The 23,278-nt window shown below is 38.4% G+C and overlaps 1 protein-coding gene and 1 long non-coding RNA gene across 2 annotated transcripts; both read left to right on the top strand.

Annotated features, from left to right (window-relative positions):
* Positions 1-867: 867 nt before the first annotated feature.
* Positions 868-8,133, top strand: LOC147318302 (uncharacterized). The gene is made up of 5 exons (XR_015131434.1): positions 868-1,157; positions 2,759-2,790; positions 3,769-3,800; positions 4,909-4,935; positions 7,523-8,133. It is a non-coding gene; the product is annotated as an uncharacterized LOC147318302 (long non-coding RNA).
* Positions 8,134-9,176: 1,043 nt separating this feature from the next.
* LOC147318301 (uncharacterized) lies at positions 9,177-22,209 on the top strand. Its single transcript, XM_086310189.1, has 6 exons — positions 9,177-17,430; positions 17,616-17,752; positions 17,842-18,064; positions 18,183-19,361; positions 19,551-19,687; positions 19,774-22,209. The coding sequence occupies exon 1, from the start codon at positions 9,243-9,245 to the stop codon at positions 16,185-16,187; it is 6,945 nt and encodes a 2,314-aa protein (XP_086166315.1). The 5' UTR covers positions 9,177-9,242; the 3' UTR covers positions 16,188-17,430; positions 17,616-17,752; positions 17,842-18,064; positions 18,183-19,361; positions 19,551-19,687; positions 19,774-22,209.
* Positions 22,210-23,278: the final 1,069 nt, after the last annotated feature.

Here is a 23,278-nt window from a genome sequence, read left to right as displayed (position 1 = left end):
TCATGATTTTTGTGCCAAATCATAACATTTGTGTTATGTTAAAGTATTACTACTAATTGGAGGAATTTCTGTCATGTTACAGTATATGTGCTAAATATAGTATTTCTGCCAAATCATACAATTTCTACTATGTTATATTTTTCTTTCTAAATACAGCATTTCTGCTATATAATTGTATTTCTGCTTTTTATACTATTTGTGCCTAACATAGTATTTCTGCTAAATTATAGTATTTCTGCTTTTTATACTGTTTGTGCCTAATATAGTATTTCTGCTTTTTATAGGATTTGTGTTTAACCTTCAGAGGTCCTTAGGGACATTTATTGTCTTTTGCATTTTTAATTTTAATATAGTATTTCTGCTAAATTATAGTATTTCTGCTTTTTATAGGATTTGTGCTAAAACATAGTATTTCTACTAAATGTAGTATTTATGCTTAATCATACTATTTCTATATATTACTATTCTGCTAAATCATACTATTTCTGCTTTTCATAGAATTTGTGCCTAATATAGTATTTCTGCTAAATTACAGTATTTCTGCTTTTTATACTATTTGTGCTAAAACATAGTATTTCTACTAAATGTAGTATTTATGCTTAATCATACTATTTGCATATTGGGGAATTCGTGGCTTCTAAGTCAACAAGTCATCCATGTCATATATCTCTAAAAATTCACATTTTAATGATAAATTGTCAACACTTGAAGATTCCCCCATCTCTTCTGAACAAAACGGTGCAGTGACCGTTCTAGCCCTTACGGTTAGGAAATTATGGTCATTTGTTTTGAGGGGAATCCTTAATGGATAATGTTTATATATATATATATTTGTCTTTAAAACATCTTTGCAGACTGACTGTCCTGGACTGGTTGTTGTTGTTTTTTTTTCAGGTCTGGTGAACTCAGCTCTTTGGTGTTGGTGTTCAGGAGTAGAGCCTTCTAATAATATTTATTCAAGTTATAGATTTAAAGTTCTGCGAGTTTTTTCTGTAGCAAATAAATATTGTATAGAATATTTAAAATCACCTACATTTTTGATGTTTACAATGCCCATTGTGTGTAATACTGGAATTTCCTACTACCCGTGAACGCCTCATCTTTTACCTGACTGCCGGACATCCGCCTTTCCGCACACTTCGCTGAGTCCGCTCTGGGTGAGTGCTGCTGCTCTGCTTCTCCTCTTCTCTCCTAAATGTTTATAGTCTGTTTGTGCGATTTAACGAGTTCTTTTAGTGATTTATAAAGCCAACCGAGGTATAACTCATATTAGAGTAACACAGTGGTTGCTTTTTCTTAGTGAAACTTTGTCATTTTTGTATGTAAAAGGAGTGTTTGATGAGCTAACAACCCGATGCTAATGCCTAGCGCTCCTTTGAGCCCAGTGTGAAATGAAAATTTGACTGTGAACCACGGTTATCGTGTTGTTTTATTAATTACATTTGGTGTGTTTGTCAGTCTGTTACATAAGGTGCAGTTAGTTCTCTTCACAAATCAGTTGGTTAAAACGGCCTCATTCTTTATGCTGTAAAGATTTTAACGAACCGCCATCTTAGATTCAGTGTCAGCTGTCGGCAAGATCAAAGGAGCCATTTTATCGCCTCTGACCGAACACGGGAGAAAAAGAGTCACGTTTGTCCAGGTCTTGTGGATTAATTAAGAGAAAGGAGGGGGGGAGAAACTGAGGATTAAACATAGGCTATGTCCCCACATACACGGGTATTTTTGAAAACTGAGACTTTACGTTTTCGTTTTAAAAAACAATCCCGTCCACACATAAACGCAGAAATGAAGGAAAACTCTGCTAGGAACATACCAAAGCAACAGGTGGCGATATATTCCTAAAGTGTAGAAATGTTGGCCAATCAGAAGTCTAGAAGCCTCGGTGGGAAATAGCAAACAAAGATGGGGCATAAAAGCAGAACAGAGTCATATGTGTGGGGGGACAGTAACTGTGTGCGTATATGTAAGCATTTAAACACTGCAGAGAGAACAATTAACAGTAACCGTATTGTAGAAATGCATTTCATTGAAACAATAACGTGGCGCACAGTGTGACGTCAAAAAAGGTGCTGCGTTTTCTCCGTTTCCCTGTCCACACATAAATGCAAAAACGGAGTTTTCAAAAATATCCTGGCAAGCGTTTTTAGTTTTTCAGTGACCGAAAACGCCGTTTAAGTGTGGACGAAAGGTGCAAACGGATAGAAAAATCTCCATTTTCAAAAGTACCTGTGTACATGTGGACATAGCCCAAGAATATTAAGAACTCCTAATTTGTAGACTTTAATTTTTAAGAACTGTTTAACAAGGCTTGTTTGTGCCAACCTAAATCTGCAGCACAGTTTAAATTCTCACTTTGTGGAAAATTAATGAAATAAACAACAGCCCACCTTCACATAAATAAAATATGGCAGTATATTATTAGTAGTATGGTACATAGATATTTATTTTAAAACTACAGCATATTTAATGATACTATGTGCAGTTGGTAATATTTTAGGAAGTAGAATTTGAATGCAGACCACCTCAAATATTAAAGCCTTAAAAATATACACCGTGCAGTTTTTCATGTATGAGTGTTTTGCAATCTTAAATGAGATGTAGACCAAAGAAAACAGAGGAGAGTTGTTGTTTGTATTCCAGCTGTAGTAAACAAAGAAGTTTAGTGAATCTTTTTGACAACAGAGAGTGATGCAGTATTGATGCTGATTTGAGTTTTCTGATCCTGTACTTTTGTTCTTTGTCTTTTGTTACACAGAGTGAACTAGAAGCTTGGTTTTGCCTTTGCTGGTAAGTAAACAGTGATTGTAACTGAAGCAATATGAAATTGGGATTGTGTAACATGTTTAGCAATTTATATACAATAGTTTGGCTTTCTGTGATATCTTGCCATTTGCTCATGGGCAAAAACACATTTAGGATTTATAAGCAGTAAAGCCCCCCCCCCCCCCCCCCCCCCCCCCCTACTAGATCTCTGAGTGTCCCTAAAAATGTCCCTGAAGTTTAATAGGCCATTTATGTCTAATTTTAATTTTAAAGGCTTATCAAAGCATTTCTCTAGTAATTATTGTTTTTATTACACATGTTAAGGCCATTTGAGACTCTGCAATTAAATTTTGCCCTCTTTAGACTAAAGTGAGTTCATTTTGTCTGAGGTACAGTGCTGGGAAAATTCTTTTTTTTCCTTGCAGATTTATTTTGTTCATGCTTTTTTGTCACATGTTTCAAATCATCTAACAGGGATGATATGAATAAATACAAAAAAGCATTTTAAAGTGATGATTTCACGTATGAAGCAGAGAAAACCAAACCAGAGCTATCTGTTCTAATGTGAGAACATGCTGGTCTCTAATACCCAGTTGTGGAAGCCCTGATACGAAGAACTACCATCAAGCATTTATAGTATCAAGTATTATTTGTGATTGTTGCATGCTTTGAAACTGTGATGTTATCATTTGATCAAGTGTGCAATGCGAGCAAATCATTGCTTGTGGTATCTGCTGTGTTATGTAATAGCACCAAAGTATTAGAGCTTTACGTTAATGAGGAATTTCTGTGGCTTATTGCAGATCGATAAAACGACACATCACCTTAATAAAGACAGAAATCTTTAATAAGGTGCAGAAAGAGAAGATCGGGTGTTTATAGTAAAGCTGTTGTAAACAAAGAATTTAACAGATTTTTTTTTTCACTACAGATTGTGATGCAGTATTGACTCTGATGCTGATTTTAGTTGTCTGATTCTGTATTTTTGTTCTTTTGTTACAGAGTGAAACAGAACTTTGGTTTTGCGTTTGCTGGTAAGTAAGCAGCAATTGTAACTGCAGTAATATGACATTGTCACTGTGTAACATGTTTAGCAACTTACCTAACGTAGTTTGGTTTTTGTGAGATTACCATTTATTGATGGGCAAAATCAAATGGTCAGAATTTATAACTTGTAGCAGCAAAGGCCCCACACATGACCTCTGACTGTCCCTGAAGTTTAACAGGCCATTTGTGTCTGATTTTTATGTTTGAACACAAACAACTGTTTTTATACAGTTGTTTGTGTTCTCCGTTTGTTTGTGGATTTACGTAGCAGAGCACCACAGTTGTTGATTTATATCTTCACTCATATTCTGCTTATGTATTGATAATTTCCCCCAGGGATCAATAAAGTATTCTGATTCTGATTCTGATGTATTAAAGTCAGACCACTATAGAAGTATTTTTGCCTGAGTGAACAGAAGTGGTAGGTTAAACATTTAAGCAATAATAAAAAAACTCAGAGAACCAGAGTTGTGAGTAGGCAATGTTGTGTATGTTAAAGCCTGTGTGTAATTTATATACAATAAGTTTAAATCAGTTTCTTAATAATTTGCTTGATACATTGTGTTTAAAATTTTATATAAAAGGGAAATATTGCAAAATACAAAAAGATTCCTGCCAACAGGTACAATGGAAGGACTTTTTATTATAATTTTTGTAATTGCAAAATGGTGTGCCACTGTTGTTACTATAACATGTCAGAATTTACATGTATTTTAGGATTTACATATTCAGATCAGAACTAAAACCTGGTGAGGTTTTCCGTTGATTCTAACAGTTGTGGTTTTTCCACACTTTATTAAGCACTGACTTGTGATAGAAAATGATGGAGCTAAAAAGCCATAATCTGTACCAACAAATATTGGTGCCTCTTCTTTGCACTTCTGTAGTATGCATGCCTTTATTACACATGTTATCACCATGTGAGACTCTGTAACTGAAGTTTGTCCTCTTCAGACTACAGTGAGTTCATAAAGGCTTGGAGAAATTGAGGATTTTACTAGTTATTTCATGTCACAGTAAATTGGATTGTGTGCGAAGAGGTTCAACAGTCTAAGTCATTAAACAGTGATCTGATGTGTTGTTTCCTTTCTCTAGGATACTGATCTGATCGTCTCAAGTCTGGTAAGTAAAGGTTTTGTCTGCGGTACAGTGCTGAGAAAGGTCTTTCTTCCTTGCAGATTTATTTTGTTTATGCTTTTTTCACGTTTCAAATCATCTAACAAGGATGACCTGGATAAATACAAAAAGCAGTTTTAAAGTGATGATTTCATTTTTGAACCAGAACAACCTGGTCTAATGTAAAAACATGTTGGTCTCTAATACCCAGCTGTGGATGCCCTGATAGCAACAATTACCATCAAGCATTTACAGTAACTGGTAATGACTGGTTTACATCACTGGTTGATTTTGGTCCACTATAATTTCAGAATTGTCATAATTAGATCCAAACAGGACAGGCAAAAAAAGAAAAGAAAAAAGTCTTAATTAAGGCCCAATATAGGGTTTTCAAGTCATACCAAGAATCTTAATTTCATTAAAGTCCAGACTGATTCGTTTACACCATGTGTTTTGTTTCATTCATTCAATTGGACTTGCTTGTGTGCTTCAGATCCTAAGTGTGATTAAACTTAAGCCCAGGACCTGATGAGTTGATGTAGGTCCTGAAGTAGTAAAGGAACTCTGGGACATCACAGTAACAGCACCATGTTTGACTTTAATGCTGGTGTTTTTCTCTCACTATAGATGATTCAGTTTAGTGCAGTTAGTCAGCACAGCTGTTGGTTATCATCGAGATATTATTAGGCAACTTGTTTTTGCCTGTTCAGCTACAACGTCTGGGAGGGTTTCTGTTTTCTGGGGTCTCCAGATCCTTAGAAATCTCTTTGTAAACCTTTACAGAACTATATGTGTTTGTTTCACATTAGAGCAGCTCACGACTAGCAGTTTAGGGACAATTAAATATTCACATAGGACAGGGGTCTCAAACTCCACTCTTCAAGGGCCGGTGTCCTGAAGCTTTTCCATGCGTCCCTGTTACAAAACACCTGAATAACATTTGTAGGTCATTAGTGAGAGGATAGAATTTCACTGTGTGCTGAAGTGACATCCCCTAAGACTACTCAAATTTAAGTAATTTAAGTGTTTGGAAAAATGTCCTTCTAAAAGTACTTTCATTGCGTCATGTTCATTCACTCATGAGCTGCTATAACATGAATCAAATGGCTGAATTACCACCTCAGCATGCAGTCACGTTCTGTAGAGTTTTGCTAATGACCTACTAATGTTATTCAGGTGTGTTGCAACAGGGACACATAGAAAAGTTTCTGGACACCAGGCCTTAAGGACCAGAGTTTGAGACCACTGGTGGTAGGACATTGTGGATTTCAAAAGCTTCTTCCCTTAAATCACTGCCTAAAAACTGCTTTTTGTAATTTGTCATAATGACTTGCAAAATATAGGTGGGATGAAAACATAAACATAAGACATTTTATAGTGGCCTGATATTTTTATCAAGGCTGTTTTTTGAAAATAATCCTGCCCTAATTTACAAAAGATGAACTGTGTCTGAAAGTCATGTTTGTTTGTTTGTTTAAGAAATGTGGGAATCTCCAGCAAAGATCTTACATGCAACAGCTCAGATACAGCACTCACTTCTGTTCTTTTTTTTATCATGAAATGATCTACAAAGAAATTATCATCATACTAAATTTTGCTAATTAGGCCTTTATATCAGCTATGATACGTTTATTATAGATTTAGTGTAGTGCTTATTGCTGTGTATCAAACATGCCCCAAATGTGACTGAAATATGTAGAAACTGCTGTGTAGAAACTAGCTGTCTCCAAATTTCTCATTTTGCCAAAATTCATACAGAGTGGCCTGAAACTGTCTGCTGTAACCTCAGTGTGTTGGTTTTGTTGGACCATATAATATTTACAGTAAGTTACTGTAGCAGCACGTCTTGGTTTGAGTTTATAGACTTAGTTTATTGTTTTAATAGAACGTAAAAATGTCCTTATAACAGTTCCACCATCATTTGTTAAACATTGTCATTCTGTTCACTCCAATAATTTACTGTAGAAGTCTTTAGTATTTAAAGCCCTACATGTACTGTATTTTTGAGATTATAAGGCATAATGTCAATAAACAAGCCTGTTTTTAAGGCAGATTAAGCCAAACAAACAGTCAGATAAGTCAAACTTTATTCAAGTCATTCATAAACAACTCTCAACACTGTTCAGTTGTAACACATAAAATACAGAACAATACACTCACTTTTTCAGTTCATTCCTCATCCACAAATTCATCAAACTCTTCATGGGTTGATCAGTTTGAAATCTGCTTCTTAAGCATGTCTCTTAGCACGTGCCAGGTCCTTGTACACACACCATAATGTTATGTTGAAGCACCGTACGAATTACTCTACGAGGGTCCTGACTATGGTAGCCATAATGCTCTGACAATACATCAAGCAGCGCAGCTTTGTAGCTTACCGAAGTATTACTAAAATATTTGACAGAATTTTGAGCGCTGTGTACCACAGAAATCCCGTTTGAGGTCAGTAAGCATAACCAGAATCGATACGCTAGGCACATTGTATGTTTTTGAGATAATGACAGGATTTTAGGTGTGCCATATAGTCTGAAGAATATGGTAAATCCAAGCATGTTGGAAATATGACTAATTCCAGGCCTTTTGTGTCTTACAGGTGACCTGCTGCAGAAGATCCTCTCTCTCTCTATCATTATAAGCAATTCTGTCTATCCTATCACTCTCCCAACTCTATCTAATTTGAAAGCCATTCTATCTTGTATCCCTCTCTCTACTGCTCTATCTAATTTGAAAGCCATTCTATCTTGTATCCCTCTCTCTACCGCTCTATCTAATTTGAAAGCCATTCCATCTTGTATCCCTCTATCTCTACTGCTCTATCTAATTTGAGAATCCAAGTTTTCAGAAATCCTTTTCAGAATCCAATCTATCTGTTACAGAATTCTGAGAGATCTCTGCTCTCACTGCTCTTTCTTTCCTGTCTTTAAACTCTCTCACATTCAGTCATTTTGCTGGAAATTACAAGTTGAATATACAGTAGTAGAATTACAGTACAGTAGAACTTTTAGTAGAAACTACTTACACAGCCCTACATTTGTCATTTTAATTTTGCATTAGACTTTAGTTTGGACTGCTAGTTTGGCTTACTTTGATCAATTGTATAAAATATCACCTTTTTATAAGTTTATTTGTAATAAGATAATCTGGTTATTTTGTAATACATACATTCAGATAAATAATAAATTAGATCCAGTCTGTTAGTCTGTTTCATTGGCTATAACATTTGACTGCAAGTTTATAGTACTATTATTTAAGGACAAACCCATTTTGTCACTCAGTGTAAGTATTCAGTTAGTATTGTCATCGAGAAGCGCCTGAGGACTTCCTGTTTCCTGACTGCTGCAGAAAATCCAGCTGGAGAATCCTCATCACCAGTCATCTTATCACCACACCACCAAAGCTCCATATATTTGATTTCAATTTTAGATATCTGAAAGATTTACATAAACTCCCCTAAGAGCTAAGACTTTTAATATAGCCTGTTGATTGTTGAGATTTATTCTGCATATCATTTTACAGAAGTTGTAATTATTTACCAGTCTGGTTAAAAAAATATAAGTAAAATTATACAGTTTCAAAAAGAGCTACAATAAAACAGATCAAATTGTTTCCAGAGAACTTTGAATTTCCTTTATTTTGAGTTTGGAGTAGAAAATCAGCTTTTTATATATAATAGTACATTTCTCAGATTTAACAGTAATTTGAGGAGTTATACGTTTTTCTGTGTTTCAAGGTTCAGTTTTGTTTACATTTGTGTATAACCACATATAAGCTCCAGGTTGTACTTCAGCAAAATGCCAAGAAAAGGTCAAAGGTCGCAGTCCCAGAAGCTTAGATGGCAAAAGCAGAAAGAACAGCTGAATGTTTCTCAGAGCAGTGAGCAGGTAAAGGTGTGTGTTTCAACTTTTCCCAGCACTGAAGTGCAGAGCAGTGTTCAGACAGCCACAGTGTCTTATGCAGATGTGGTAAAGAGAAGTGTTCCCTCAGTGTCTGTCCCAGAGCCTGAAGTTATGCAGCTAATCCAGACTGAACCCCAGCTAACTGTACAAACACAGCATGATGAAGAGACAGCCACAGTGTCTTATGCAGATGTGGTAAAGAGAGGTGTTCCCTCAGTGTCTGTCCCAGAGCCTGAAGTTATGCAGCTAATCCAGACTGAACCACAGCTAACTGCACAAACACAGCATGATGGACACGCTCCAGTACAGTCTCATGTACAGGTTACAAACAGTGAAAGTCGTCCACGAGTGAGTAGCGTCTGTGCTTCCCGAAGCCAGGCCGCTCCTAGGTATGGAAAGTACCGGAATCAGCAATGCATGGCTAACAGTTTGGTTTTCCTGTCATTCTTACACGAGGATGAATTTATTACCAGAGCAGATCTAAACCGTGTGTTGGACAAAGGCCATGCCGTCTATTCAGATGCCAGACTGAGGTTTGTGAACAGTGTGTTTCTAGCCTGCGATGAACTTCCTTCAGTTGTTACCAGCCGCAGACACGAGTATCAAGTCGACATGTCTCAGTTTGCTCATTACGGCACATTTGATGGTACAGATCACTTTCCGAGCCTTGAACAGGGATTACAGTGTTTGGCTTCAGACGTTCGCTATGCTTTGCTAGTCATGGGAGGAACAGTCATCGCTGTTAGCAGGCTGACTTCAGGTGAATATGCATATTTTGACCCTCACCCACGTAAGTCTACTGGTATGCCATTATCGCCAAGTGTAAGTGGTGGAACTGCAGTTATGTTGAAGTTCACACGTCTTAATGACATGATTGACAGGATCAAACGTTTGTACAGAATGTTCAGCATCGCACCAAGCTGCACTTATGAGCTACAGCCCATCGAGTTTCACAGTGAAAACGCTGCTGACCAAAGAGATGCTGATGAAAACAGACAAACAGCTACAACTGTTCCAGCACCAGCTTTAAATGAAGTTGTTCATGAAATAAACTCCCAAACATCTACTGACCAGACACAGAAGACTGTGAGAGACACTTTAACGACTGAAGTGACATCATCCAGAGTGGATTATTCAAATGAGACAGCTGCTACTGAAAACAACCATCTTCCTTCTGAGTATTTAGAAAAAGAAACATCTGCATCCTCTGTGAGAGAAACGCAGGTAACATCAGATTCTGTTCCTCAGAATGATTCAAACACTGCCTACTGTTTAACTAATATAACAGAGGAACCCTCAGATAAACTGCTGAAATATAATAAACAGCAAAGGAGAAAAATAAGGAGAAGATTATTAGCCCAAGAAAAAGTACCACAGAGAAAGGAAAATCAGAAGAAGAAAGAAAGGCAGATGTACACTTTTGATGAAAGTTTTAAGGCAAAGAAAAAAGGTTGTAGTAGAAAGTCTAATGATCCTGATCACAGACAGAAGAAGAGTGTGTACAAAAAATATCTGTATAAACTAAATGCTACATATAGAGAGAAACAGAGAGAACATTTCAGAAGAACCTATAGAGAAAGTGCTAAAATAAGAGAGAAAAAAAGAGAATGTGTCATAAGGATGTATAAAGACGATTCTTTATTCCGAGAAAAGCAGAAGGAACGTATGAGAAAAACATATAAAGAATCTTATAGACAATTTCCTATGTTTAGAGAACAGCAGAAGGAACGTATAAGAAGAAATTACAGAACTTGTGCTGAATTCAGAGAAAAACATAAAGCTTACATGAGGTCATATGTATATAACCTATATAAAAAAAGTGAAGATTTTAAACAGAAAAAACGATCTTATCTGACTAAGCGTTATGGAGAAGAAAAACAATTTCAGCAACAACACAAGGACAATATGAGAGAACGAATGAGAGTAAAATATTGGAACGGTTTTTCTTTCAGACAGATGCATAATATCAGATGTGCAATGAATATAAAACGGAAATATCGCCAGATGCATCGACCGGCTGAGACTTTACAGTGTCATCCAGAGAACACTTTAATGAATGAGGCCATATCTCGTTTCAGATCAAACATTAAGTCAGCACCATCTTATGTTTGTACTGTTTGTCTAAAAGCTTCTTTTCCTAATCAGGTAAAAATCTGCAAAAGAGAAAATTACTCAAAACACCAGACTGTAGCTCATCAGTGCCTAACTGGTAAATTTGTTCATGTGTGTGATGAAGCATGTCATGATCACTGCAGCTTTCCTGTTGAGAGAAAAAAAGAGTATATCTGTCACACATGTCACAGTTCCCTCAAAAGTGGATGCATGCCCAGGCTTGCTGCTGTTAATGGTTTAGAACTGCAGGATATTCCAGCTGAACTTTGTGATCTCAACATTCTGGAGAGACATCTGATTGCCAAATGCATACCATTTGCTAAGATTATTCCTCTTCCAAAGGGGAGACAGAGACTCATACGTGGTAATGTGGTGTGTGTACCATCTGAGGTCCAACAAACAGTTGACAGTTTACCGAGGATCAGAAGCCAATCACAGATCATGAGGATAAAGCTGAAAAGACGACTGTGCTACAAAGGCCATCAGCTGTTCCAGACTGTCACCTGGTCTAAACTCATTCAAGCTCTGCGTAAACTGAAACAAATTCATCCACAGTACACAGATATTGTTATTAGAGATGATGCATTGCTTTGTGATCCAACGTTACCTGATGATGACAGCAGTGATGAAGCCAGCATGGCAAGTGATGATTATAATGAAGCAGATTTAATGGAAATTGACAACTATGAAAAAGATGCCCTTTTGTGCGAAAGTGAGTCTCAAAGTGACCAAGATATTAATATGCAATCCTGTGATGAACAACCAGAGGAACAAAATCCAGATGAACCAGAAAGTGATTTGAACAATGGAGGTTTTGCTCTAGAAAGTTGTCTGCAGCCTGTAGACATTTCAGAAGAGATTCTCTGTTTCACTGATAACACATATTGTGTGGCTCCTGCAGAAAGAAACAATCCTGTTAGCTTCTTCAGAACTCCTCATTTGGAAGCCATGGCATTTCCTGTGCAGTTTCCTACTGGTCAGAATACACTGGATGAAAAGAGACTTCTTAAACTCACACCAAGTGCTTACTTCAAATCAAGGCTTTTCAACATTGATGCAAGATTTGCTAAAGACACAAATTACCTGTTTTTCTCACAGTTTGTCACTGAAATACACTTGGCTAATTCCAGTATGACGATACAGCTAAGGAAAGGTAAAACTATGACCAAAGATGGACGCAAAATCACATCAGGAATGTTACAAAGTAAGACAGAAGTAGAGAAGCTGGTAAGAAATAAAGATGCAATCAGATTTATGCAGCCACTCAGAGGAACTCCAGCTTACTGGCAGAAAACTACCAGAGATCTATTCAGCATGGTTCGCCAAATAGGAACACCTCAGTTCTTTGTCACTTTCTCTGCTGCTGAGATGAGATGGCCTGAAGTGATTCAAGCAATAAAGAGACAGCAAGGTGAAGAGGTTGATTTTGAAGCCCTGGACTGGTCAGAAAAGTGTGAAATTCTAAGATCAAATCCAGTAACCACCATGCGAATGTTTGATAAACGTGTTGAGGCTTTGTTCAGAGATTTGCTTTTTTCTCCTGCACAGCCCCTTGGTGAGATCATTGATTACTTTTACAGAGTTGAGTTCCAGCACAGAGGTAGTCCACATATACACATGTTGCTGTGGATTCGAGAAAAGGTAGAAGCAGATGTGGATGACGACCAAACTGTCTGTGACTTTGTTGACAGATACATCTCAGCTCAACTCCCTGATCCAGAAAAACAACCTGAACTGCACAAAAAAGTCACTGAGCTACAAAAGCACAGCAAAAACCACACAAAGACATGCTTTAAGAGTGTGAACTCTGGTTGTAGATTTGGGTTTCCCAAACCACCAGCCACAAGAACAATGATTGTGAGACAGGATGAGGATTCAGACACTGAAGCTGCAAAAGCCAAACTCAGACCTTTGTTGAACCTGCTGAAGGAACCTGAAGCTGCTTCCCTCACCATAGAGCAGATTCTGTCACGATGCAACTTAACAATGAATGAGTATGAACAATGCCTCCAAGACATAAACAAGAAAACAGCTCTGATTCTGAAACGTGACCCAAATGAGTGTTGGATCAACAATTACAACCCAGACCTGCTTGAAGCCTGGAACTCTAATTTAGATGTCTCATTCATTTTGAATGCCTATTCATGTATAGAATACCTCTGTAAATATATAACAAAGAAAGAATCTGGCCTCTCTGAATACCTGAAGACAGTTATTGACAACTCTGATAAGAACACCGTCAATGAGTGTGATGAAATGAGAGCTGTGATGCAGGCTTACTCAAAAAAGAGAGAAATCAGCGCACAGGAGTGTGTGACTCGAGTCTGTGGCCTAAAAATGAAAAAATGTTCCCGCAGTGTTGTATTTGTACCAACAGATGATAACCCGGTAAAAATGAGTCGGCCCATGAGCTTCCTGGAAAGCACAACACACGACAGTTGTAATATTTGGATGACAAGTTTGAGTGATAAATACAAATGCAGACCTGAGACCCCAGAATATGAGGAAATGTCACTGGCTGATTTTGCTGCCTTGTGCAGGTTGGTGAGTGGTCCAAATGAAGGAAAAGATGTGCTTCCTCTTCTAAACCAGCTTGGATTTGTACAAAGGCGAAAGAATGATAAACCAGCTATAATCAGATATTACCACTGTTCACAGGAAAAAGATCCTGAGCAATATTATGGTCGACTGTTGAGACTTTACCTTCCACACAGATCAGAGCAGGAACTGAAACCACAAGGGTTCCAAACCTATCAGTCCTTCTACAACTCAGGTTTTGTACGACTTCCATGTTCAGACCACAGTGAGTCTGTGAAAAGGGTTGTGAAAAGAAATAAAGACAAGTATGAGAAGAACTCTGAGGATATTGAGAGTGCACTGGAAGAGTTTGAACAAAATAGGGATGTTGTGATTGATGAATGGTGTAATCTTGCTCCTGAATCTGAAGTTGTGAGGCTGCAATGTGATGAGAATCTTCCTGAGAGACATTCTGATGATGAGAACGAACAGGAGAATGTCCCCGACTACAGTCGTCAGTCTGATGCTGTAACAGAGATCAGAGCCATCAGAGAACAACCTGCAGTCGATCCAGCCGTGGTACGTGTAATGTATCAGAATCTGAACCAGAAGCAGGCCTGCGTGTTCTATGCCATAAGAGACTGGTGTATTCAGCGAGTTTGTGGTTTGAACCCAGATCCATTTTTCTTCTATATCAATGGTGGTGCAGGAACTGGAAAGTCACATCTGATTAAGTGTATTCACTCTGAAGCATCAAAGATCCTGAGCAGACTGCCTGCTAATGCAGAAGAAGCTGACATATCAAATCCAACTGTTTTACTGACTTCATTTACCGGTACAGCAGCTTTTTCTATCAATGGCTCTACATTACATTCTCTACTGAAACTACCCAGGAGTCTGAAACCACCCATTCAAGGACTTGGTAACCAACTGGATGAAGTCAGATCTGAGCTGATGAATGCTGAAATTATTGTTATTGATGAGATTTCAATGGTTTCAAAACCCCTTTTTGCTTATGTGGATGCAAGACTGAAACAAATCAAAGGCACTCAGAGACCTTTTGGTGGAATGTCAGTTTTAGCTGTTGGAGATTTTTACCAGCTGCCACCAGTGCGACAGTCTAAACCTCTCTGTGTTTACGATCCAGAACAGATTGACCTATGGCAGGAGCATTTTCAGATGATCACTCTAACCGAGATCATGCGTCAGAAAGATGATGTGGCCTTTGCAGAGATGCTGAACAGGATTAGAGTCAAAGAAAAGACAGATGAGCTTTCTCAGTGCGACAGAGATTTGTTGTCACAGGCTGTGACTGCACCAGAAGAATGTCCAACTGAGGTCTTACACATTTATGCCACCAACAAGAATGTGGAATCCCACAACACAGATACCCTGAAGAAGCTTCATTCAAACATCATAATCATCAATGCAGACGATTTCCAGAAGGATAAATGTACAGGCAGAATGGAACGAAGAGACAAACCATTTACAGGTGGGAGAAATGATTTACCTGACACTCTGAATGTTGCTGAAGGAGCTCGAGTCATGCTGACCAGAAACTTGGACACACTAAACGGTTTAGTCAACGGTGCTTTTGGTATACTGATAAAGGTGGTGAGATCTGAAAATGATGGACACATAATTAAACTGGGGCTCAGGATGGACAACCGGCAGCCTATGAGACACAACCGCAGTGCTAATGCAGCTTCTGATGATCTGGTTTACATTGAGAGAGCAGAGGAGAGTCTGAAGTTTAAAGGAGCGGTACGCAGACAGTTTCCTGTAAAGCTAGCATTCGCTTGCACAATTCACAAAACTCAGGGTCTTACAACACAGACAGCTGTAGTTTCAATGAAGAACATTTTTGAACCAGGTATGGCTTACGTTGCTCTCAGCAGGGTGACGTCTCTCAGTGGACTCTATTTGCAGGACTTGGATGAGAAAAAGATTTACGCCAATCCCGAGGTAACTGCAGCGCTCCAAACCATGAGACAAGCCAGTGTTGAGGAAATGATGCCTCTTCTTCAGGTCAGAGAAACAGCCAGCAGACTTGACACTCTTACACTGATCCATCACAATACAGAGGGTTTGCCATCTCACATCAGTGACATCAAGAGTCATCATGAAATGTGTTTAGCAGATGTTTTGTGTCTCACTGAGTCTCACCTTCAAGGCTCCTTTGTTGCAGACAGTCTTCATTTGGACGGCTACACCATGTTCAAACGCAACAGACATGTGTCCTACACAAACTTTCCTCACATGGCCAGCAGAAGTGGTGGGGGAGTTGTTGTGTATTTAAGGAATCATTTTCAGGTTCAGGTAAAACAGTATCTGCATAATGTCACTGATCTTGAGTTTTTAGTGTTGAAGGTTCAGGCTCCATTCCCTGCACTCATTGCTGTTGTGTACAGACCCCCTGACTACAGTTTGACACCATTCATGCAAAACCTGGTAAGTCTTTTAGATTCACTTGAAATAATGGACTGTCACCCAATAATTGTGTGTGGAGATTTTAATGAGAACCAGTTGCAGAGTGGAAGAAAACAGATTCTGGAGCAGTTTCAGTCGAGAGGGTATTCACAGCTGATCACTTCTGGCACTACAGACAAGAACACCCTGCTTGACCTCATTTTTATTTCTCAGCCACAGAAATGTCTATATTCAGGTGTTCTGAGATCATATTACAGTTACCACAACCCTGTGTTTTGTGTCCTGTCCTCGAGCCAATCATGAAGTCATCTGGTGAGTTTTGAAACAATTACAGATCATGTTTGTTACAGAGTTTACTGATTGTAGAGCATGAAAAATATTTTTCATTGAAAAAATTGTCTTCCCTACTCTGTCTGTAAGAAGACCCTTTCTTATTGCAATGTTATTAATCATTTCACCAAATCATTGCTGAACTTCATGCAGAGCAGAGAACATCTGCTATCATGCACCTCTGATCTGAAATGTGCTGCAACATTTATTAAACCAACATCATTTCTTTTATTCTCATGTTTTAAATGACTAAATCTTTTTACTGTGACGTATGTAGCTCAACAAACGAGATCTTCCCCTCCAAGGGCTTGAAAATATGAAATAGTAAATAAATAAATCCCACATAAATGCAGGTATTTATTATGGGTCACATGAATAAATACAGACAATTATATTTTCTTGATTATAGTAGCTTTTGTAGAATCAAAAGTTTTTGTGATGAATGAGTTTTTGCTTATCATGTTTTACAGGTAAAAAATGTCAAAAGTTATAAACTATCTTTAGGCTACCAGAGATGTCTATAATGATACATTATGTAGAGAAAAACATTAGTACAGCTTACAGAATATGTATAAAAACTGATTTAGAAGTAAATGGATAGTTTTCTGAAAGTTCCCGACTACAGTTTAACACCACCCACCCAGATCAGCCCCCAAGTGTCTATGTAATGCTGGTATGGTGTGTGAGTTTGACTTGGCCTTTATCCGGGTGGGTTTGGGTTTGGGTGGATAAAGGCCAAGTCAGAATTCTCTGAGCAGCTGGAAAAAGCTGCTAATAAACAAAGACATCAAAAAGTGTGGGCTTTAGGTGTAGCCCCCGCTTTCTGATGCACTAATTAGACTTAGTAACCGACACCCCATACCAGCATTACATAGACACTTGGGGGCTGAGCTGGGTGGGTGGTGTTATAAGCACGTGTTTTGTTAGATATATTTTTTCAGACACCATCTTCATGAACTGCTGAGCCAAACCTGATCCATCAGTGCTGGACTGCACAGATAACTACATGCCACAAGGAGACTGCTGTTTTATGAACTGCCATACCAGTGTGTCTTCAATGGAGAAGATGACACACCCATCACCTGACCTCCTGCCTGATCTGGAGACCATCATCATGCTGCCACACTACACACCTCTGAGACCATCAATGATGACTCATACTGAGGAAACTGTATTTCCTGTCAGAGATGCTCAGTGATCCTCAGAGCAGAGAGAGGTATCATTCTTTATCTTTGATAAAAAAAAAATGTCAGTGTTTTTAATTCAATTAATTAATTAAAATCCTGTTTATTGCATAAATAATTCCACACTCAAATGATTATACTTGTTGACACTTTTTGAGTTTTAATTCACATTATGGATTACAAATCTATGCTTTTTCTACTCTGTCTCTCTGTGCAGGTATTGCTGTCTTCTGAGTTCTTCCGTGTCCCAACTGAGGCCTTCAAACCTCATTGCAGAGCTCATGTCTTTCCTCACCATCATGTGAGTGTGAGATTGCTCTGGATTCTGGTTATGTGGCCCGCAGCACCTATAAGGTATTTCAACATTGTTCATTGTATAACTTATTTGTAGTTTTTAGGGTTTCTACAGACAAAAAAAATGTTCCTTTTTCTGTATCTTTTAGAACAAGCTCGTCCAGTGTGCCTGCATTCCAGCTTCTTAGACTCTACGCAAGTGGACAGAGTATCAGTGTTTGGCCACTCTTACAGACACTGACTTCTGTCAATTCACTTCTACTGATCGGGTACCTCACTCCAGGAAGACAGAGGGCTGCAAGCCTGTCATCATTTCCAGTGTGGCTTTGTATTCTTGGGGTAGCATCAGATTTTTCCCACAAATATTCAAAGGTAACACTTGTTTTAAGCTTAGTTATTAAATCAAAAGTCTTCCCTTGTGTCATGTCTGTGAAGGTTCTCATGATGTCCTTTGATGTAGTCTCTCTCTTCACTTGCATACCCACTACAGAGGCAGTGGAGACTGTCAGAAAACGACTGCAAGAAGACAGCTCCTTGGAAGACAGGACCAACTTCACACCCGATCAGATGTGCACACTGTTAGACCTCTGCCTCACCACTACATATTTCAAATACAACGAGGGTTTCTACAGACAAAAACATGGCTGTGCCATGGGTTCCCCTGTGTCACCTGTTGTAGCCAACCTTTACATGGAGGAAGTGGAAAGGAAGGCTCTTGGCTCTTTCAAAGGAAGAGTACCCAGCCACTGGTAGAGATATGTAGACGACACCTGGGTCAAAATCAAAAGGCAAGAAGTGGAATCCTTCACTGCGCACATTAACGCCGTGGATAAAAACATCAAGTTCACCAGGGAAGACACAAAGGACGACTGTTTGCTTTTCCTGGACTGCGCTGTGCACATTGAAGAGAACGGCAAACTCAACATCGAAGTTTACTGGAAGCCCACACACACGGACCAGTACCTCCTCTTTGACTTCCATCACCCTCTGTAACACAAACTTGGAGTAATTAGGACACCCCCCCGGGCAGAACATGTTCCCTCTAAGCCTGAAGGGAAAAAGAAGGAACACACACATGTAAAGGAAGCACTCAAAACGTGTGGCTATCCTAATTGGGCGTTCTTAAAGTCAGCAAAGATGCACAGAAAAGAACATCAGATACCAGCGAGGGAGGATAAGAAAGACAGATGCAACAACATTGTCATCCCCTATGTACTAATTAGACTTAGTAACCGACACCCCATACCAGCATTACATAGACACTTGGGGGCTGAGCTGGGTGGGTGGTGTTAAAAGCACTTGTTTTGTAGATATATTTTTTCAGACACGGCACAGTCTCCTTTGTGGCAAAACCTTCAAACTTCACCATCCTCAGCTGACACAACAACATCTTAACACCATCTTCATGAACTGCTGAGCCAAACTTGATCCATCAGTGCTGGACTGCACAGATAACTACATGCCACAAGGAGACTGCTGTGTTATGAATTGCCATACCAGTGTGTCTTCAATGGAGAAGATGACACACCCATCACCTGACCTCCTGCCTGATCTGGAGACCATCATCATGCTGCCACACTACACACCTCTGAGACCATCAATGATGACTCATACTGAGGAAACTGTATTTCCTGTCAGAGATGCTCAGTGATCCTCAGAGCAGAGAGCGGTATGATTCTTTATCTTTGATTTAAAAAAACAAATGTCAGTGTTTTTTAATTCAATTAATTAATTTAAATCCTGTTTATTGCATAAATAATTCCACACTCAAATGATTATACTTGTTGACACTTTTTGAGTTTTAATTCACATTATGGATTACAAATCTATGCTTTTTCTACTCTGTCTCTCGGTGCAGGTATTGCTGTCTTCTGAGTTCTTCAGTGTTCCAACTGAGACATTCAAACCTCACTGCAGAGCTCATGTCTTTCCTCACCATCATGTGAGTGTGAGATTGCTCTGGATTCTGGTTATATGGCCTGCAGCACCTATAAGGTATTTCAATATTGTTCATTGTATAACTTATTTGTAGTTTTTAGGCCTTAACACAAATAAAATGTTCCTTTTTCTGTATTTTTTAGAATAAGCTCGTCCAGTGTGCCTGCATTCCAGCTTCACAGAAAAGAACATCAGACACCAGCGAGGGAAGATAAGAAAGACAGACACAACAACATTGTCATCCCCTATGTAGCCGGTGTATCAGAAAAACTCAGGAGAGTTTTCTCCAAATACGACATCCCAGTGTACTTCAGACCCAGTAACACACTCAGACAGAAACTGGTTCACCCGAAAGACAAAACTCCTAAACACAAACTTAACAATGTGGTGTACGCTGTACAGTGCAGCGAGGAATGCCCAGACTTCTACATCGGAGAGACCAAACAGCCACTTCACAAGCACATGGCACAACATAGAAGAGCCACCTCCACGGGACAAGACTCAGCAGTTCATCTGCATCTAAAGGACAAAGGTCAGTCTTTGAGGATGCCAATGTTCACATTTTGGACAGATGGAGGAGTGAAAGAAGCCATTTACGTCCACTGTGAGCGACCATCTTTAAACAGAGGCGGTGGTTTATGACACCAACTGTCTGCCATCTATAATCCAGTTTTGAGTTCCCTCCCCAGACACCGTAACGTCCACTCACATCCTGGGAGTGGGCGTGGGTGATTTCCTGACCTCGGGAAATCACATGATAGGGTGGGGCCAGGTTTCACAATGAGCTCACCCGAAACCCTGGCTGATTGGGACCCACACCCACTTTCACACCTTGGCTCATGTGATTAGGTAGAGGATCATCAGGGGGTTCTTTGTCCCTCTTTGGGGGGAAACTCCCACTGGGTTTAAATCTGGGACTCTCCACCATTGACCCTTAGAACTGAAGAAGCTTCTCGGATGAGAGGTGAAACATCTTCAAGGAACTCAAAGAAGTCCAGACGCTTTTCTTTCCAAGCTCCTTAGACTTCACTTGTGTTAATTACATTTTATTTGTTGTTGTTTTCTTTTAGATTTATATGCAGTGATTGGATGTGGTGGAGCTTTGTTAACCGTGTGGAAAACACCTGTTTGTGATGATATTTACAATGAGGCTTTAAGGTGACAGTTTCCATGTAATTTCAATCCTCTTACTAAGCAAAAACATGTTTGCAATTAACATATTTTTTTCAGTTTTGTCTTTTGGATTTATGGTTAACATTCCTCTGTGACAGCAAATACTAAACTGGTCCAAGTAACCAGCATATCATTGGTCAAAGGCAAAAAGGACCACATGTCACACTAGCAATGAATTTTTGACTGTGTTTGTGTTAGTATAGAGTAGGTCTAACAGTGGTTTTCCACATCTGCTCTAATATATATAGATAATGGGTCAGACATATAAAGTCATTTTGAAAAGTTCATAAAGGTCATTTATATGTGTTCCTCTTTATCATTTTATATCAGGTCAAACAGCAGACTTGAGTTTTGATCAGGGTAGAACCATAACATTCATGCTAATGGTTCTACTGTTTACAGTTACTTTATGATGGATTTCACCCTGGTCACAGCACTATCTGAAAAGCTGTTAGAGGTAAAGTTAAGCCAATTAATACCTCATCATAAGTCACTCTCTAACGCAGGGCAGTGATTATTATTCACTGTAATTTATTCCACAACAATGTTCTTTATTTGATTCTTTAAATATGCACATCGATTGTTTAGCTGTGTGACTCTCCACACCTGAAATATATCACAATGTGGACTTCATTTCGACAGTATTTTGTAGATTGGTACCATATTTATCATCGAATCATCTTGTGCATTTATTAACTAAATGTTGTTTGGTTTTTTTTTGTTTGTTTGTTTGGGGTTTTTATGTTGCCATTTTTACATTTCACCAACTGTGTAAATTCTGCAATTTTACCTTGGTTTTGTTTCACATCAGTTTATCTGCTGGCTGGTATTCCTGTCTTCCTTCTCTCACCCCAACCGGTCGCAGCAGATGGCCGCCCCTCCCTGAGCCTGGTTCTGCTGGAGGTTTCTTCCTGTTAAAAGGGAGTTTTTCCTTCCCACTGTCGCCAAAGTGCTTGCTCATAGGGGTCATATGTCATATGATTGTTGGGTTTTTCTCTGTATCTATGAAGCGCCTTAAGGTGACTTTTGTTGTGATTTCTTGCTATATAAATTGAATTGAATTGGTTTTCTTTCTTTTCTAATGTTTCTGGTCATTTTTCACAGTTAAACAAGTAACTTTGAGGTTACTTCATCGTTTTCAGCTGTTATCTGTATAAATTTTTTTCCTAATAATTACATTTCTGCAAAATTATAGCAGTTCTGGTAAGTTGTAATATTTCTGCCAAGTTATTATTATTTTTTAATCAATTATTACATTTCTGCTAAGTTGTAGCTTCTGGTAAACTACAACATTTCTGCTGAATTGTTATGTTTCTTCTAAGTTATTGCATTTCTGCTAAGTTATTACATTTTTGCTAACTTGATGTTCTTCTGCAAAGTTATTAAAATTTCAACAACTTTTTAAACACTGACTTTGATTTCTTCAGCTTCTTCAGCTATTTTCAACTATTTTCAGCAGACAGCTTCAGCTTTACAGTTTCCTCTAAGTGATTGCAGTTCTGCTAAGTTATTCCATTTTAGCAAAGTTCCTTTGCTTCTGCAAAGTTTTTACAATTTCTGCAACTTTTCAGCTTTTTCAGCTACTTTTTGCATACAGCTTCAGCTTTAAGCATCCACACTGCATTTTCGCAGGAAATGCAAATTTTTCTAGTTATTATTCTAGTTGCTTCCGTACACTTTTTGGCACTTAACTACTTCCACAATTTTCAGCCGATTTTCACCGTTCAAATTTTAAACTATTCTGCTATTTCTGCTAATTTACGCTATGATTTTTGCTATTTTTAACTATTATACTTTTTAAAATATTAAGCTTTTTTCCTTTAATTTGTCCCATTGAAATGAATGGGAAACTTCTGCAATTCTGCTAAAATTTGCTTGTTTTTGAAACTTAACTACTTCCTCATATTTTCACCTAGAACAACCATTCAAACTTTAAACTGTTCACAAATTATTGGGCTATTCAGGTATGATTCAGCTTTTTCAAATGTTTTACTGTTTTACTTTTATGCCTCTTAAAGTTTTGAGTTGCAAAATTGTGATTTTTCACAAAATACATGCGTTGTTATGGTTGCTATGCTCTTGGCTTCCAGTGTGTCACTGAAGGTTTTGCAATTTTCACTTCATGTCCGAACAACTTCTTGCTACTTGCTCAATTTTCACTCAACTTCCACAAATTATACATCAAAACGTAGGTATTTTTGCTGGCTTTCAGAAAATGTCACTATCATTGTTGTGGGATTTATAGAATTTTTGCAAATCTCCTCAGACCAACACAAGGTCTCAAAACTCTCCATATAAAGTCAATGGAGAGCTTGTTCAAAATCATCGCTGGATTTCTGTAATGAGAGGCATATTCGAATCGTCATATCTCCTTAACGAAGCGACTTTAAGACATGAGGCTTGTCCCCGAATATCTTCAGACACCCCTGACGCTCACAATTCAAGAATTTCTTTCTCACCTATTACCGTTCTGAA

Source organism: Aulonocara sp. 'chitande type north' Nkhata Bay, linkage group LG11 (genome assembly GCF_057382095.1).
Source record: "Aulonocara sp. 'chitande type north' Nkhata Bay isolate Kocher_YH1m ecotype deep benthic linkage group LG11, A_spYH_male_GT1.1, whole genome shotgun sequence".
NCBI classification, from domain to species: domain Eukaryota; kingdom Metazoa; phylum Chordata; class Actinopteri; order Cichliformes; family Cichlidae; genus Aulonocara; species Aulonocara sp. 'chitande type north' Nkhata Bay.
The sequence above is the reverse complement of the archived record's forward strand: the minus strand, read 5'-3'. Positions and strand labels throughout refer to the sequence as shown.

What these genes read in the sequence shown, in the direction of transcription:
- LOC147318301 (XM_086310189.1), top strand. Translation starts at nt 9,243, where the DNA reads ATGGCTAACAGTTTGGTTTTCCTGTCATTCTTACACGAGGATGAATTT.